This window comes from Myodes glareolus, chromosome 1 (assembly GCF_982192425.1).
Source record: "Myodes glareolus chromosome 1, mMyoGla1.1, whole genome shotgun sequence".
Lineage (NCBI taxonomy): Eukaryota > Metazoa > Chordata > Mammalia > Rodentia > Cricetidae > Myodes > Myodes glareolus.
In genome coordinates, this window is record NC_142026.1 from 15,170,682 (window position 1) to 15,188,314 (window position 17,633).

The 17,633-nt window shown below is 46.3% G+C and overlaps 1 protein-coding gene across 4 annotated transcripts in view; it reads left to right on the forward strand.

Moving 5' to 3' along the window:
• Smarcal1 (SNF2 related chromatin remodeling annealing helicase 1) overlaps positions 1 to 17,412 on the forward strand; it is a 44,905-nt gene extending 27,493 nt beyond the window's left edge. For all 4 annotated transcript variants that reach the window (XM_087904040.1, XM_087904046.1, XM_087904042.1 and 1 more), the window contains 6 exons: positions 3,069 to 3,139; positions 5,495 to 5,597; positions 9,464 to 9,646; positions 11,142 to 11,242; positions 12,928 to 13,024; positions 17,089 to 17,412. In XM_087904040.1, coding sequence (XP_087760166.1) covers positions 3,069 to 3,139; positions 5,495 to 5,597; positions 9,464 to 9,646; positions 11,142 to 11,242; positions 12,928 to 13,024; positions 17,089 to 17,328 — 795 coding nt within the window. In that variant the 3' untranslated portion in view covers positions 17,329 to 17,412. The remainder of the gene's footprint in view (positions 1 to 3,068; positions 3,140 to 5,494; positions 5,598 to 9,463; positions 9,647 to 11,141; positions 11,243 to 12,927; positions 13,025 to 17,088) is intronic.
• The last annotated feature ends 221 nt before the right edge of the window (positions 17,413 to 17,633 follow it).

Consider the following 17,633-nt stretch of genomic DNA (forward strand, 5'->3'; position numbering starts at 1 on the left):
TGTAGTAACCTGAATACCCAGAGAAGGAGGGTGTAGTCCTCCGGTAATTTTCCATTTTATGTGGATGTAATGGATCATGTCCCTTTTGTTGTGGTGCTGCTGGTTTGGTTTTCCTTTAGAGACAGGGTCTTGCTCGTAACTCAAGCTAGTCTCCGACTTATAATCCTCCTGCCTCTGTCTCCTGATGGCTAAGATTGCAGGTGTATGCCACTATGTCCAGTTAGGGCAGTGCTCTGAAGTTATAGTTTGGTAGCACAAGAGGCTCTGTCACTGAAAATCAATCTTGGTGATTTCTACAAATAAAATTCAGTGAATAGAAACTTTATTTATAAATTTTACATAATTTTTTTTTTTGCAGGATGTTGGGGGGGGGCTGTGCTGTGGATTAAACCCAGAGCCTTGCTCATGCTGAATGTGTGCTTTTCTACTGAGCTCACCCCAGCCCATAACTTGCTTTTGAGACAGGGCCTCACTATGTAGACCTGGCTGTCCTGGAACTCACAGAGATCCACCTGCTTCTACCCCCTAGGTGTGCCCCTTACTGCCTGACCAGTGAACAAGGACAGCAAATATAATGTTAGCAGGGAGACAGGCATATGGTAATTTTAGATTCAAAGATACAGTTTTGGTTTCGCTACTTATGGTGGTGTTTATTGTGTGCGTGAATGAAGCAAAGCCCTTAGCGTTTTCTCACTAATACCTGGTCTGCTTTTGGAATAACTGGTTTAGAAATCAAGAAATTAAAACAAATAAAAAAAAAAAGAGAGAGGGAGGGAGGGAGAAAGAACAGCCAGCATTTGAATTGAGGAAGAAAATCACACTGACAGGTAGGGCAGGCAAAAAGAACAAGAATGAAACAAAGCACTGGGGTACTCTGGTTAATTCAGCAGTTTGTGAGCAGCTTTGAAACCTGTACCGTGTGTATATGGCTCTAAGTGTGCCATGTATCATTTCACATGCAGCCTGAAACTTTGACTTCTATCAAGCTAATAAAATAGTATTTTATTAGTAAACTTTAAGATAAGCCATGACAATTAGGAGCGCTGGGTAATCAGCCATACAAACCCCCTGTCTTGGAGGGGCTATTTTAATGCTTCCATCAGTAGGACAGGGTGCTGGAGATCGATAAGGGTGGTGTCAGTTACCTGGAGTTGTGCCTGCTGGTGACTGTCACCCTTGTCTTAGATGGCAGACTTCTCTCTCCCTTCGGAGATGATGGAAGTGAAGTCCGAGCTCAGTGAAGGTCTTCCAACCTCCAGCCCTGAGCCCAGAGCCCTTTCCAGTCCAGTCCCTGAGAACTGCCCTCCCCATCTGCAGCCTGATGTAAATGAAGTGCTTAGCTTCCTTCAGTGGCTGGCCAGTGGACTGTGTGTCTACAGACAAACCCCGGCAGCTGTGAAACCCTGAGACAGTGAGGTTAAACAGCCATGTTTTCATAGTTTTAGACAAACAAGGAGAAGTACCCTTGTTATCATTACTTTTAGCCCCAAGTACCTCTCAGCCTACATCATGGACGCTCCTTCAGGCCCTGCTGGCTTGCCTGTCAAGTGCTGTTTCTTTGTTTGTTCACACCTCTCCATCTAGAAGATTTATTCAGACCTTTGTATAGACAAGTGAAGGCCAAGCAGCCAGTTTATAAAATCTGTTATCATGAAAGCTTTTCTTATTTTTCAGCTGGAAACGTTTCCTTAAAGACTGAGGAAAGCCGGCTATCACGGCCTTTGTCTGAAGCTGGTTTCTGATTAGCAAAGAAACAAGAAAATGAAGCAGGCCCATGCAGAATCCCAGTGACAGCTTCTTTTCTCCCTTGTCATTTAGCGAACCCCAGTGCATCCATTTTAATAAGAGTCTAGGAGTCAAAAAACAGAGGGTACAACATTGTTTCAAAACCCCTTGCCCACGCTAGGAAAGAAGTGAGACCATTAATGGATTGTATGATGTCTACTCAATTTGATAAAGTTTTTCTTTTCTTTTTAAAGATAAAACTATTGATTTCTCCCACATTAAAAAACACCAAGGCTATGAATGTGGGCCAGTGGTAGAGTACTTGTTTAGCATGTGCAGGTCTGTAGGTTTGATCCCCAGTTTTGCAAAAAGAGAAAAAGAAAATACAGTAGATGCCAATAATATAATAGATGTCTGCTGTGTAGAATAAAAATAAAGGTAAACACTCATAATAAGTTGCACTTTTTGAATGCCACTTGTCACTATATGTATTGGCTACTGAATTCTTACCATCAGGTTCCAAGCCCAAATATTTGATCTCCCTAGAAGCTCTACAATTTCTACTTCTGCTGTATACTTTTAAACACACACACACACACACACACATATATATATGCCTATATGTGGTCATTCTATATAAAATATATTTTATATGCCTACATATATTTTGTATAAGGCATATTTGTATATAACTAGAAATAAATATATATTATGTAATAAGGAATATATTTTTTAATTTATTAGATTTATTAATATTTTATGCATGAGTGTTTTACCTATGTGTGTACCACATACATACCTGATGCCTAAAGGCGTCAGAAGGGAACATTGGATACACTGTACCTGGAGTTACAGATGGTTGTGAGCCATCATGTGGGTGCTTGTATCAAAGTGGGGTACTCTGCATGAGCGACAAGTACTCTGAACCGCTGAGCCAGTGCGCCAGCCCTGCCACCACCACCCCTTATTATTTCATTCTATATGGATGGGTGATTTGTCTACATTATTTTTGTACTACATGTGAGCCTGTGCAGGCTAGAAGAGGGTGTCGGGTTCCCTGGGACTGGGGTTACAGATTGCTAGGAGCCACCATGTGAGTGCTGGAAATTGAACCCGGGTCATATGGAAGAGAAGTAAGTGCTCTTAACCACTGAGCCATCTCCCTAGCCTAAAAATGTATTTTAAAAGAAGAATTGGAATCATACAAACCCTTGAGTAATGGTTTTGAAATGTTCTAGAATATAGTTGCTAAAATGGGGAAAACTCAAGAGTATTTCCAGTTGGGTCCCTCATTCCAGAGCACTGAGAGTAGGTCTTTAAACTCTCATCTCCTCTTTCCACAGAAGCAGCAGCAGAAAGAAGCCCTCATTGTCTTCTTCAACAGAACAGCAGAAGCTAAAATCCCCTGTGTCATGTAAGCAGTCGCCAGTGTTCAGCTTTTGTTGTCTCTCATTTTTAAAAGCAGTGATTATGGGGTGGGATAGGAAGATGCCCCGTGAGTACAGTGCTTGCCACACAAGCATGTGGACCTGAGAAAGCCAGGGGCCATGTCACCAAGCTGTGATCCCAGCTGTGGGGCGGCAGAGACGGACAGATGCTTGCACTTGCTGGCCAGCCAGCCTAGCCCAGTCAGTGATCTCAGGGTTCAGTAAGAGACTTTTCCTGGCTGAGGTCACTAGGAAGACTAGGGAAGACGTCTGGTCTACCCTCTGGCCTCCACACACCGGCACATGTGCGCACATCGCTGCAGTTGAACTTGAGGCAATCCTAACAGTGTCCACTTTGCCTGATGTTTTTCATTGCTCAGCGTCACGTGGTGTTGATGATTCATTCACAGTGAAAGCAATTCACATGCGCCAAGTGGTGCTGCACTGGCTGTGAGGCTGAGATCTGTGCGTGAGGAGAGAGAGGAACCCACCTGACCCTTGTGCTCTTTCCCCCAGCTCCCCTGGCCAACCCACCTGTCCCTGAGTTGCCCCTGCTGACCCATCTCTTATGTGCTGCTGAGCGACGGAAGACAAGGGGGGGGGGCAGTTCTTTGCCTCATGCCCTACAAACCCAGGGTCTGTGAGGGACCTTTCTTCAGCTGTTAGGCCCACAACCATCCATTTCCCCTAGAATTCGAATATAACCATGAAACAAATCCTCATTTGTCGATTGGTTGATAGTGGTTTTTCTTTGACTTTTGCAATGCCAGAGTTCAAGCCCAGCGCCCTGTACAGAGTGGGCAAGCCCACTACATGGAAATGCATCCCAAGCTTAAGTCTGGCCACGTTGCTACCGCATAAACTTGGGCAATCCTTGTCACAACGCTGTCCAAAATGTGCAGCGCTCTGTTTCTCAAGTTTCCCACTTCGGTGTATCTCACACTCAGAGCCTCAGTTGACTCCGGAGAGTGACTATTGGCCCAGTTTTTAAAAGTGTAGTTACTGAGCAAATCTCATGTGAGCCTCTGGACTCACATGTCACACGTGTCTAATGAGTAGAATTAGATTGTAAATAAAAACCCCCTGCTTCCCCTGCCAGCTGCTTCTCTTCCCCCCTTTTTGCTGCTGTCTGTTTTCTGTTTTACCGGCATCTTTCAGTGAGACAGACGGTGTTGCAGTAGCCAATGTGCCCGTTCTGGTAATGGAAAGAGAACCTGAAGCAGGCAGAGCAGCTCAGCTGTGTCAGTGTGGAGGGGGAAGGGGTCCGGGGTCCTTAGGAAAGCTGGGGCCAGAGCTTTTAGGAGCTGACCAAATCGATTCTGTGGCCCTCTGGTTTGTCAGTGCTGTGGCTACAAACTGTCACCTTTATCACGGCAAATTTTATGTCTCTCAGAATAATCAGATTCTATTAATACAGTGCTTACAAATTGAAGTCTAATTTGGTACTGCAGTCAGTTGTAATTTTGTTTGAGAATAATTCTTAGGTGTTCACAGGACAGTGTATTTGCCTTTCCAGACCTGCCTATATCACAGGACACTGTCCTTCCTAAAGAAGGCCTTGCTGCTCTACCTAGACAAGCCCCTATCTAGGGAAGACACGGGCTGGGTGAGGGCTCTTATGTCCCAAAAAGTAAGCAATAATTTCCTGTATAGATCACCTCTGTCTTTAAGACCCAACACTTGTAGATAAAAATATGAAGTTAAGAAAAAACATAGCTGAGGCTGGAGAGATGGCCCAGTGATTAAGAGCATTGACTGTTCTTGTCGGGGACCTAGATTCGGTTCCTAGCACCCATGGGGCTCCTCGCAGTTGTTTATAACTCTATTTCTAGGGAGTTTGACTCCCTCTTCTGGCCTCTGTAGGTTCTACACATTCATGCTCATTAAATAAATGATTTTAAAAACATGCAGTGGTTCGAAGAGAAAAGTAAATGAATGGGGAAGACCTCCATTAGCACTGCTATAACTATGGGGTCGGCCATCTGTGGCCTCAGTAGAAGGGAAGTGGAGAGGCCCCCTTAAATGTCTTTTCTGTCTTATCACTTATTTCTCAATGTTGAGCTTACAGGATTTGTGTCAAGAATCCTTTAACCTACTTCGGTTTGTACTGAAAACAGATTAAATTGATAGCGGCAGCTAACATGAAAGCTAATGTTATTTTAGTAATCTACAAGCGCAAATCCCGTGTGGCGTGGCGTGAACAAAGGAGAGAGAGGTTGGCTCTCAGAAAGGGGAGAGAATGGGCAGGAGCGGGCAGGGACCTGCTAGGTTCCTGAAGTCACTTCTTGGTAACTAACTGTGGTTGTATGTTTAATCTACTTTATTATCATTGTCAAATATAGTGAATATATCCTGGACCTTTTGGAGAGTGGACGAGAGAAGTTTCTAGTGTTTGCACACCATAAGGTGGTCCTGGATGCAATTGTAAAGGAGCTTGAGAGGAAGGTAAGCCCCTCTGGCGTTCAGGGTAGAGTCTCGGCTTCTGCTGTTCGTTCTGCAGAGCACTGGGTCAGGACTGCACAGAGGAGTGAGGCCGTGGTTTCTAGAAACCGCGTGAAGGCCTTTGAGGAGTCATCACTTGGGAACCACAGAATTCCCACAGTCGACGCTCTGCCGTACTCCCTGCGTAAGCAGGAGTCTTGCTTTACGAGTGTCTCCAGGGACTCTTCCATTCTCTGTGTTCATAAAACAACTAGCCTGCCAGGAAATGGCAGTGCGTCTGTGTGTGTGTCCTCCTCACTGCTATCCATTGCCAGTCATTTGCACGTCTCCTTGTCCAGCTTTCCAGTACCATTGGATGGACCGTGACAGAGTGAGCAGAAGCTATCTGAGGAAGTCCCAAGCATGGCCATTAGAACAAAACACACTACATCTTCACTCCCTCTTCACTTTTGCTTTAGTTTAGGACCGTAAATTTTCTTTATCTTCCTTCATTTCCTTCTCTTCCAGTGTTTAAGGGATACAGAGTAAAGTAACACCTGTGGATCTCCACTCAGGCTGGCTAAGGGAAATTTCTCTATATTAGTGTCAAGACTTAGGTTTTTTTGTTTTATTTTTAAGATTAGTTTTTAATTATGTATATGTGTGTGGGTGCCCGTGGAGGCTAAAGGTGTCCCTGGAGCCTAGAGTTACAGGAAATTGTGAGCAGTCTGGCGCGGGCGCTGAGAATTGAACTCTGCTCCTCTGCAAGAGCAGTAACACGCTCTGAACCACTGTGCCGTCCTCCAGCCCTTGTTTCCAAGTAACGAAATACTTGGGCTCCCACAGGTCACCTGTTTTATTTCTTTCCTCCCCTCCCCAGGGGCCCTGTCTTGAATTTAGTGCACGTCTGTATTCGTCAGTGTTCTCTGGAGTCACAGAACCTAGAGAATGAATCTCTCTCTACACAAACACACACACACACACACACACACACACGCACGCACGCACGCACGTACACATATAGAAAGGGTGCTTATTAGAATGGCTTACAGGCTGTGGTCCAGCTAATCCAACAATGGCTGCCTATGAGTAGAAAGTCCAGGAATCCAGTAGTCATTCAGTCCATGAGGCTGGATGTCTCAGCTACTTTTCAGTAGATGCTGGAATCCCAAAGAAGTAGGCTCCAATGCCAGTGAAGGAATGGGCTTGCTGTGGAGGGTGAGGAGAGGCAGGCAAAGGGAGCTTCCCCTTCTTCCATGCCCTATATAGACTACCAGCAGAAGGGGTGACCCAGGATAAAGGTGGATCTTCCCACTTTAAATGATTTAATTAAGAAAAAAATTCCTCTTTGGGTGGTGGTGGTGCACGTCTTTAATCCCAGCACTCGGGAAGCAGAGGCAGGCGGATCTCTGAGAGTTTGAGGCCAGCCTGGTCTATAAGAGCTTGTTCCAGGACAGGCCCCAAAGCTATAGAGAAACCCTGTCTCGAAGAAAAAAAAGAGGAGGGGGGGAGGAAAAAAGTCTCACACATATGTGCACAGTCATTTGGGTTTAATTAGTACCAGATGTAGTCAAGAATAACCACTGTCCTTCCCCTCTTAAACCTGGCCTCTTATATTTAAAGTATATATTATATTTATAGTAGCGCAGTGTAGGTATCTGCCATTCCTGTGTTGGTCAGCGTTGCTTCTGAGACTTCTCCAGCTGGTGTGACGCATAGCTAGGAGTGTGGCACCTTTGCTGCTGCGGAGTACTGTCGGACTGCCAGCTCTGCTCCTGCTGCTGATGCACACTGGGCTTTGAAGATGTGTCTCTGTGTGTACAGTGTGTTTGTATGCATCTGTGTTTTACCGAGCATGATCTTCCACAGTCATGGGATGGGCTTGTCTTCCATTTAAGTGGATTGCTGTTCAAGATAGCTACTCAGATTTATAATCCTGCTGAGAAACCCTTGCTGCCCTGTGTTCTCGTATATTCTTCATACATACACATCAGATGCTTACGTTTTTACTTTTGCCAGCCCAGTGAGTGAACTCTGGTTTTGTTCCTGATTCCATTTGCACTCCTCTGACTTCCAGGAAAACATGTCTCCTTCCAGGCAGGAAGTAGCATAAGTATGGAAGTCAGCTCTGAGAAAGGACAGCAGTGTTGGAAGACTTGGGCCTGAGCAGTGTATATCACAGTATATAACACACAAGTCATCAACACTGAGTCATGTAGTCCAACAGCAGTGTATGTCTCAGTATATAACATACAAGTCATTAACACTGAGTCATGTAGTCCAACAGCAGTGTATGTCTCAGTATATAACACACAAGTCGTTAACACTGAAGTCATGTAGTCCAACCGCTGGAAAACACACAATCAAGGAAGCATTTGGTTTATTCAGTAAATAGCCTTTGGGTAGCTGTCTGTAACAAAGAGAGGAGATGAATGAATCTTTACCGCACTGTTTACAGTGTTAAACATGCAGGTGTTGGGTCTCTCCTTCCATGTGTGGTCCTAGGATCAAACAGCCTGTCAGACTTGGCAGCAAGTAACTTTACCCACCGAACCATCTAATCAGGAAAACTAAGATATTTCTGAATGCAAAATGAAAGAGAATTAGGAAGAAAACAAATATAAGGACATGAGCTAGGGAGACTAGCAGAGAGCTGTACGACATATAAATGCCAGTCACTACAAAAGCATTGCTGGTTGCTAGTGGAAATGCAGAACAAGTAACAGAAATGGCCATTTAAGAAAATTCAATTCTACTAGTAACAGAGTTAGTAAATAGGAGGATGTATGCTTTTTGTTTGTTTTCTTGCTGTGTAATTTTGTGACTTTGAGGCCAGCCTGGTCTACAGAGCTGGTTCTAGGATAGCCAAGGCTACACAAAGAAACCCTGTCTCCAAAAAAAAAAAAAAAAAAAACAAAACAAAAAAACCTGGCATCCTTGTGGTAATACTATTCTGTACTTTTATAAAAGGCCACTGCATGAGATACTCAGAACCAGGTCTGTCTGTTGTAGCATGAATTCTAATTGTTTGGGGTTTTTTGTTTGGTTGGTTGGTTGTTTTGTTTGTTTTGTTTTTTTGAGATAGGGTTTCTCTGTGAAACAGTCGAAGCTGTCCTGAGACTTGTTTGTTCTGTAGACCAGGGTGACCTCAAATTCACAGAGATATGCCTGGCTCTGCCTCCCATGTGCTGGGATTCTGCCCAGCCTAATTGGTCTTAATAATAAAAACCCAGAGTCAGATATTAGGGGTGAAAGCTAAGAGATCAGAGAAGCAGATCAGCAGCCACTAGGGAGACCTTTTACCTCTACCAATGCTCAGACCAAAGAGGCGATCCTGTCCTCAGACTGACTGCATCCTCAGACTGCAACTGCCTTCTGTCTCCTCCAGCCTTGTGTTCCTCTCTCTGCCCAGCCATAACCTGTTCCCACCTCCCTAGTGCTGGAATTAAAGGCGTGGGATCCCAAATGCTGGGATCACTTTTGTGTGAGCTCTGTTTCTCTTTTAGACAGATTCAACCTCGCAGAGCCCAGGGTGGCTTTGAACTAACAGAGATCCCTTTGCCTCTGCCTCCCACGTCCTGGGATTAAAGGTGTGTGCCACCACTCCCTGGCTTGTACTGACTTAGCTCTGCACCCCGATCTTCAGGCAAGCTTTATTTGTTAAAACACAGACAAAATATCACTGCAGTCTCTTGTTTCTCCTGACGGTATGTGATTAAACAATCGTGTCCGTCCAGCCTTCAGTTGTATAAAAGGAGAGCCAACCCTGAAGGCAGAGGGTTGAGGAGCGGAGTGGTTCTGTCTGTGGGCCCTTCCTGGACACGAGACAAGCTGTCGTGCAGCTCCTGAGTGCCTTTGCAGCTCACCTCAGTTTTCCCCATTGTCTACAGCAAGTTCAGAACATCCGAATTGACGGCTCCACCCCTTCAGCAGACCGTGAGGATCTGTGCCAGCAGTTCCAGCTGTCCAGAGGGCACTCAGTGGCCGTGCTCTCTATCACTGCCGCCAACATGGGCCTCACCTTCTCCTCAGCTGATCTGGTGGTGTTTGCTGAGCTGTTTTGGAACCCAGGGGTAAGGGATCTTACTTGACTGGAATCCTCCTGGACATGCATGCTCAGGGCTGAGAAATACAAGGTCCATAAATGAATGGTAGAAGACATGTTCTTGGAGTTGGGGAGATAGTCAGTAGTCAAGAACACTAGCTACTCTTCCAGAGGACCCAGGTTCAATTCCCAGCACCCAAATGGTGGCTCAGAACTGTCTGTAACTCTAGTCCCAGGATGTCTCTTCTGGCCTCTTTGAGTACCAGGTACACATATAGTGCACATACATGCAGGGAAAACATTCATATACATAAGGATAAATACATTTTAAAAAATGGCATTTTCTGCGCATGTCCCTAGCACTGGGTCCTGACTGTGTCTGTTCACTCTTGTGTTTGTACCTCATGCTCTTCAGTCTTTCAAGCGCTGAAAGTCTGCAGGCCAGTTCTCTGGGCTTCCCAGCAACCTGTGGGTTCACTGACTCTGTCTTATTGAGGGGCTGTCCTGGAAGAGGACTAGAAAAGTCCTAGCCCTCGTCTCCGCCATGAACAAAGTGGCACAGTGCCCCCAAGTGCAGACTCGGGAATGCACAGCTCACCCTTCAGCGGTGCTCACCTAGGTCACCTTTGTTAACTGTCCCTGTGAGCTGTTTGCCCTCAGGGAGAGACAACACCAGGTGCCTTTGATGTGACTTATAGCCCAGGGCCCTGGTGGCAGATCTGAGACTCATAAAATTTCTCCCGAGTCTCAGAAAAAAAGTTATTTTTCTTCTAATTTTCTGGCACGTTGCTTTTACTGGCTACATATCAGCCATTGCTTTAATGATGGGTAGACTCCAAGGTTGAGACCTTTCATAAATCAGTGTCCTGGTTTTAGTTATTATGGTTATTTAGTTATTTAGTTACCAGTGTGTGAACACAGCCACCCCTAATCATCATGTGATGAACATCACGTCCCTTTTCTGGATGTGATATTTGAAATATTATTATGTGATAGGTATTTAGAAAATAACTTAAAATATATATGAAATTTTAGTGTATGATTATTTTGCTTACATGTATGTCAGTGTACCGCGTGCATGGCAGGTGTCCTAGGAGGTCAGAAGAGGGCATCCCATCCCCCTGGAACTAGGTAGTATTGTAGATGGTTGTGAACCACCAGGTCCTCTGCAAGAACAATTGCTCTTAACTGCCAAGCCACCTCTGCAGCCCCTGGAAGATAACTTCATTTTCCAGAGATAAGAAATGGTGTGTGCCGTGCTTCTGCCTTTGCCCCTCAGCACACAGACTAGAGGCAGAGCCTCTGCGTTGTTTGACTCACAATCCCTGGCACGGTGCCCAAGCAGCATTTCTGCTGCGGATACCAGGTCCTGAGGTTTGTTTGAGTTTCTCTCAGTCTTTCATGAGGTAGGGAAATGCTTTCTAGAGGAAACTCAGTGGGGCTGGATGGCTCAGTGCCCCTCACTGTGGAGGGATGGGCTTCCTAAGGCCTTTCCTTAACTGTTTTGTTCCCTGGGCACACAGGTGCTGATCCAGGCCGAGGACCGCGTGCACCGCATTGGACAGACGAACTCTGTGGGCATTCACTACCTGGTGGCAAAAGGCACGGCAGATGACTACCTTTGGTATGCCTGGGCGGGCGGCTGGGCTGGCGGCTGGGCGGGCGGCTGGGTGGGCGGCTGGGCGGGTGGCCTGGGCGGGTGGCTGGGCGGGCGGCCCTCGGGAAGCTGGGTGGCTGAGCTGAGTGACTCAAGGGTTTCCTTGCTTCCTCAGTACTCACACTTTCGCTGAGACCAATTAGTGATGCTTCCTGCTTCCTGTGATGTGTTTAGCCTTCACCACTAGCGTTCTTTGGGGACTTGCAGGGTATGAGGAAAAACCAGTAAGAATAAAGGCAGGAGACTCTTCCCACTGCTCCAAGAGGGAGAGGGACCTAGACTTCAGAGTGTAAGAAACACTCTGTTCCCAGCTGAGACTTCTGGCTTGTTAGGATGGGGACAGTGTTCTTTCTTCTTTCTTGATATATGATGCTCACCTCTTTCAAGAAGAAAGTGGCTCATTCTGAACCATGTGGTGCTTCATGGCAGGGCTGCAGTCCCTTTTTCTGTCTGTTTTTTGTGATATGGAGGATTGAGCACAGGGCCCCACATAGACTAAGCAAGGACTTTGCCTCTAAGTTTTAGCACCCAATTCTTTCTTCTTGCTCATTTTGAGATAGGGTCTCACCAAGTTGCCCAAGTTGGCCTTGAAAGTCCCTCTGTAGCCCAGGAAAGTCTTGAACTTTTGATCCTTCAGCTTCGGACTCTTTTTTTTTTCTCTTCTCCCTTTGGTTTTTCAAAATAGGGTTTCTTTGTGTTTCTCTAACTGTCCTGGAACTTTGTAGACCAGGCTGGCCTTGAACTCACAGAGATTGCCTGGTTCTGCCTCCCGAGTGCTGGGATTAAAGGTGAGCACCACTACACCCAGCTCAGCCTCGGATTCTTGTGGTGCTGAAGTTACATATCTGCTCCACCAGGCCTCGTGGGTCATGTTTCAACCCTTGGAATTGTGTCTGTCATCTAAGTAAAAACTCCCAAGGTTCTTTGTCAGTCTTTCACCCTCTTCCTGATGTGAAGTTTTTCCATTATCCCACTAGTGCCCATTCTCTGTGTTCAGCCCCACGCCTGAGGTGCCCGACTCTGCAGTGCAGGTGTATCCGTCTGTGAGGGATTGAGCAAACGCACATTATTACTGTAGTGAGGCAGGATTTATTTCCTAGGCCTCTTGTGCTAGAGAGGATTTTATGAGCACAGATAGGACTGTTTCTGATTGAGACAGGGCAAGTATTTCAGGAAGGTCTGAGAGATGCAGGATTGTGTTACAATTCCACCACAGTCCCATGAGGATTTTGTGTAATGGTCACAGTCCCGTGAGGATGGTGTTACAATCACAGTCCCATGAGGGTGGTGTTACAGTCACAGTCCCGTGAGGGTGGTGTTACAATCACAGTCCCATGAGGGTGGTGTTACAGTCACTGTCCCGCGAGGGTGGTGTTACAGTCACAGTCCCGTGGTGAGGATGGTGTTACAGTCACTGTCCCATGAGGATGGTGTTACAGTCACAGTCCAGTGAGGATGGTGTTACAGTCACAGTCCCGCGAGGGTGGTGTTACAGTCACAGTCCCGTGGTGAGGATGGTGTTACAGTCACAGTCCCGTGGTAGGTGAGGATGGTGTTACAGTCACCATCCTGTGAGGATGACGGGGCCTCATTTAGTCAGCCTTCAGGTTCTGGGTAGGTTGTTCTCACTGCATCTCATTTCTGCCCCACAGGCCTCTGATTCAAGAGAAGATTAAAGTGCTGGGGGAAGCTGGGCTTTCTGAGACCAATTTCTCAGAAATGACAGAAGCTACGGATTACCTCTACAAGGTAATGCCAGCACACGACTCCTCACCACTCTAGAAAGCGAGGCAGTGAGCTGGTCCTTCAGCCCTGGAGCTGGAGGAAGGGTGGGCCTGTAGTCATTCTGTTCGTGTGTGTGTGTGTGTGTGTGTGTGTGTGTGTGTGTGTGTGTGTGTCCGTCCTTTATGAGGAATGCTGGCAGTAACTCCTGCTGCTTCTCATATGCCCTAAAGGCTACAAACCCAAGGCTGAGCTGCTGTCTCAGGCCCTACAAAAAAGCAGAAAAGCTCCTCATGACAACTGTTTAGTTGTCTCCGTAAGTATGATAGCAATGGCAGCCATGGAGCAGGGCCAGCACAGAAGTCCCCCAGCATAGTTGGCATTGAAACCAGCCCACGGTAGAAGTCTTTCCACCTCAACCCTCTATTCCTTCTGTAGCGTCCGCTCTCATAAAACGTCTGAGACCAGAGAACACCCTCCCATGGCTCTACCAGAGTATCCTATCCCATATTCCATCAGAGGTGCCAAAAAGAGGCTTCGTGGCCCTGGAGAGGGTGGAGCCACCGTGCCTTGCTGTGTGCTACATGACTTGGTCCTGGAAACCTAACTGGGGTGACTAGGGAATGGAGGAAGGACAGATACACAGACACATACAGAAAAGCTGGCGCAGGTGGGCTGTGCTCACTCCGCCAGAAGCAGTACCTGTTACAAGACAAGCCAGAACCTCATGGTGTCTATTGCTACAGTGTGAGAAGGGGCTCGCTAGTATCGGTGGGAGCCTATGTGAGGAGCAGTCCCAGGTTGCACCCATCCCGGAGAGGAGCTGCAGTGCTGTCTTTGCCCACACCGGTCTGTGTTGGTGAGCACTTGTACTTGCAGACGCTGTTGAGCTATTCGCACTCGGACCAGAGGGAGGTTTTGCCATCCCCTGAGCCTCACCCGTGTGGAGGAAGCGTTGCCGTTCCCGTGGGTTCTCGACATAGCCATGGCCACGTCACAAATACACACTCAGGACCTCATCTGCTCCTTCCTATTTTTCCAAGACTTCCTCAGCTCGCTTTGAGAGACGTACTGTAGAGCATGTGGCGAAGGCTTAAAAGTCAGGGCTTCTGATCACTCATTTATTTTAAAAAAAAAAATACACCTGTGTGTGTTATTTTTAGACTAGCTGGCTTTTGAGATAGGCTCTCTGTCAGCCAGACAGATCTTAAATCCAAGGTCTTCCTGTCCAGGTATTCTGAGAGTTTGTGGATTATAGGCCTGAGAGTCCACTTTCAAGAGATCATATTTTTTTAACAAGTTACACTTTTAGACAAAAACAGCAACTAAGATACCATGAAGACAGCCTCACCTTTAAGCTGGGGGAGCACTGTGATTCAGCTAGTGGTGGCTGTGCCAAGTTAGTAATGACCTCTAGAAACAAAAGAGCCTTGTTTTGGTCTGGTTTGGTTTGGTTTCTCGAGACATAGTTTCACTGTGTAACCCTGGCTGTCCTGTAACTTGCTCTGTGGACCAGGCTGCCCTTGAACTCAGAGATCTGCCTGCCTCTACCTCCCAAGTGCTGGAATTAAAGGCATGCACCACTGGGCCCAGCTAAGAGTCTCATCAAATCTTTTTCTCATCCTGGCCTTTCCCTCAGAAACTTTGAGAACATCAAAACTGTCTGCCAAAAGTCCAAGTGCAGAGTGATATAAATGAGATTTATCAGTATTTATTTGATTAAAACTGTATCAGCTTACCTATTTTTACTAAGACGGGGTTGAGAATTCCATCAGCAACTGGAAAAAGAAAACCACTACCTCCTTCATGGAGACAAAAACAAAAGGAGTTTGTGTTCGGTTTGACGGTCTTCCTTCCAAGAGAGGAAATGAAGGAATAAGCTGATCTTGGAGCTTACTTCTGGTTAGCTATGTGTGCTCCTGGTTTGTGACTAGCATCACCCTCATAATCAGATGGGCAAATGGGCACAAGCAAGTGTTTCTGCTGCACTGGCCTGCCTTGGGTTTGCAGTGTTTCCTTGACCTTGCACTTGTTTTCCAAGGGCAGGTGAGTACCTCCTCTGGGAGGACAGGTAGTGCATATTAAATTCAACCTCAGTGGTCTTTCTTATCACTTCCTGTTCTGAAAGGCTGGGACCCTGGGGCACAGGTTAATGGAATGGTCTGGAGTTTTTACACGTCATGCTCGCCTGATTAGTGTTCAAGGAAGGTCATCGATGTTGAGGAATTCTGTTAAGAAATAGTGACTAGTTAGGTTGAGACCTAATTGCAGAGAGCCAGAAAGCCTGGGAAGGGAAGCAACTTAGGCTTGAGGTGGACACGTGAGAGCCCATGACACAACAAAGGAATCTTGTTAAAGGATTGCACGGGAGTAACATTGGGTTGGTGCAGATGGCAAGAAGCCTGAGGTAGAAATGCATTTGAGCTATTGAAGTCTTTGCATATACTAGGAACTATGGCTACAAGTTATGAGTAACTTGGGGGCTGGAGAGATGGCTTAACGGTTAAGAGTGCTTATTGCTCTTCCAAAAGACCAAAGTTCGGTTCCCAGCATCATACTGGATACACACAACTGCCGATGCCTCCAGTTTCAGGAGGCCCAATGTCTTCCTTTGGCCTCCTTAGGCATATGAACACACATTCACATAAGTATTTTTTAAGTGACTTGATAAGAAAAAGTGACGGCAGGTGTTATTAATTATAAATGCCCAGCCAGTAGCTCAGGCTTGTTATTAGCTAACTCTTACATTTTTCAGTTAACCCATATTTCTTATCTATGCTTTGCCACGAGGCTCAGTACCTTTTCTCAGTCAGCATACCTGTCTTGCTTCTCTCTGTGTCTGCTGGCGACTCCAGACTCTGCTCTTCTTCCCAGTCCTCAGTTTGGTTGTCCCACCTATACTTCCTGTCTTACTACTGGCCAATCAGCTTTTTATTAGCAATGAGAGCAGCATTTTCAGAATGTACAGTATTATTCCACAGCGGGCAGGAATAAGCCTGTTGAGCCAAACACTTGAGGCATACTGGGAATTTCAAGAAGAGGGATTATGAAAATACTGGTGGATTTATAAAGCAGGGAGAGAAGCTCTATTAGGGATATGGGAATCAGATGAAAGTGTCTTCATCACTGTGTGTATGTGTGTCTGCCTGTCTGTCCCTGTTCCTATGCATGGGCCATGGCACACATGTGGAGGCCAGAGAACAACCACAGGAGCTGGTTCTCGCCTTCCGTCGTGTGCAGTTGCCACATCACAGGCCTAGCAACAAGCATTCCACACCCTGAGCCACTTCCCTGGCGTAGCATTTGATATTGAACATTGAACATTTTCACGGACCTGTGGGTTTCCACAGTGATGTCAACAGTGTACTCCTAGACCATGAGATGTCAGCATTAGAGTTTAGACTCAGGAGCGCCGAGAAGAGGGGTGATGGCCAGTCTGTCATACATCATGGTTGTCAATGCTGGGTCTGGCTTCAACGTTGCCAACAAGGGACAGACATAGTGGCATGCATTTTTTTAAATTTATTTATTTATTATGTGTACAACATTCTGCCTCCATGTATGCCTGCATGCCAGAAGAGGGCACCAGATCTCATTACAGATGGTTGAGAGCCACCATGTGGTTGCTGGGAATTGAACTCAGGACCTCTGGAAGAGCAGTCAGTGCTCTTAACCACTGAGCCATCTCTATAGCCCCAGTGGCATGCATTTTGAGCATCTGTAGCTTTAACATCAGACACAAAGGCAGGTCTTCCCTGAAGATGAGGGATAGTGGATCACAGAAGACAAATTACAGTTGTACTAACTTCCATTTAGAAGGACTTGGGTTGAGGAGGAAGTAGGGTTGCTGAAGCTACTGTGCTAGTAAAGTGTGGGTATGGGAACTAGGAAAGGAAAAGCATCCCAGCACAGATCTTTCTGTGAGAGCAGCAGAGATGACATGGGGAAGGTGGATATCTCTCCAGGCTACTGGTTTCCTGCCGCAGTTCCCTGATTAAATAAAATGTGATGCCTCTCACCTCATTGTGGCCGTGAAGGTTGGTGTTAGGACTAGCTTCTTCCTTTACAGTTCTTTTCTTTTCCTAATAAAGGACCCAAAGCAGAAGACGATCTATGACCTCTTCCAGCAGTCCTTTGAAGAAGATGGAAATGACATGGAACTCCTGGAGGCAGCAGAGTCCTTTGACCCAGGAAGTACTTCAGGAACTTCTGGAAGTAGTTCCCAGGATCTGGGAGACTTACTGGATGAAGGCAGCTTGACAGACAGTCCACCAAGCAAAAGGAGATTTGAATTTTTTGATAATTGGGACAGCTTTACTTCTCCATTTTGAAAGGGTCAAAGAAACGGAAAAAAAAAAAACAAAGAAAATTTCAGAAATCATGGGATTCATTGAAATAAAGTATTTTGTTTAAAAGCCTGTGTTCCTTTTGCTATGCAGCAGAAGAGTCCAAGGCCGTAGGTACCCACATTGCCTTCCACTGTTCTTAGATGGACCACCTTGGGGGCTTGATTACCTTTAGCTTTTCTGCATTAGAGGAGACAGTGGCTCAGTGCTATGGATTCATCAGAGAAGATGCGGCCAGTAGAAAGTCTGTTAGCCAGCCAGCAATTACACTGGGTGCTGCCAGTGTGGCC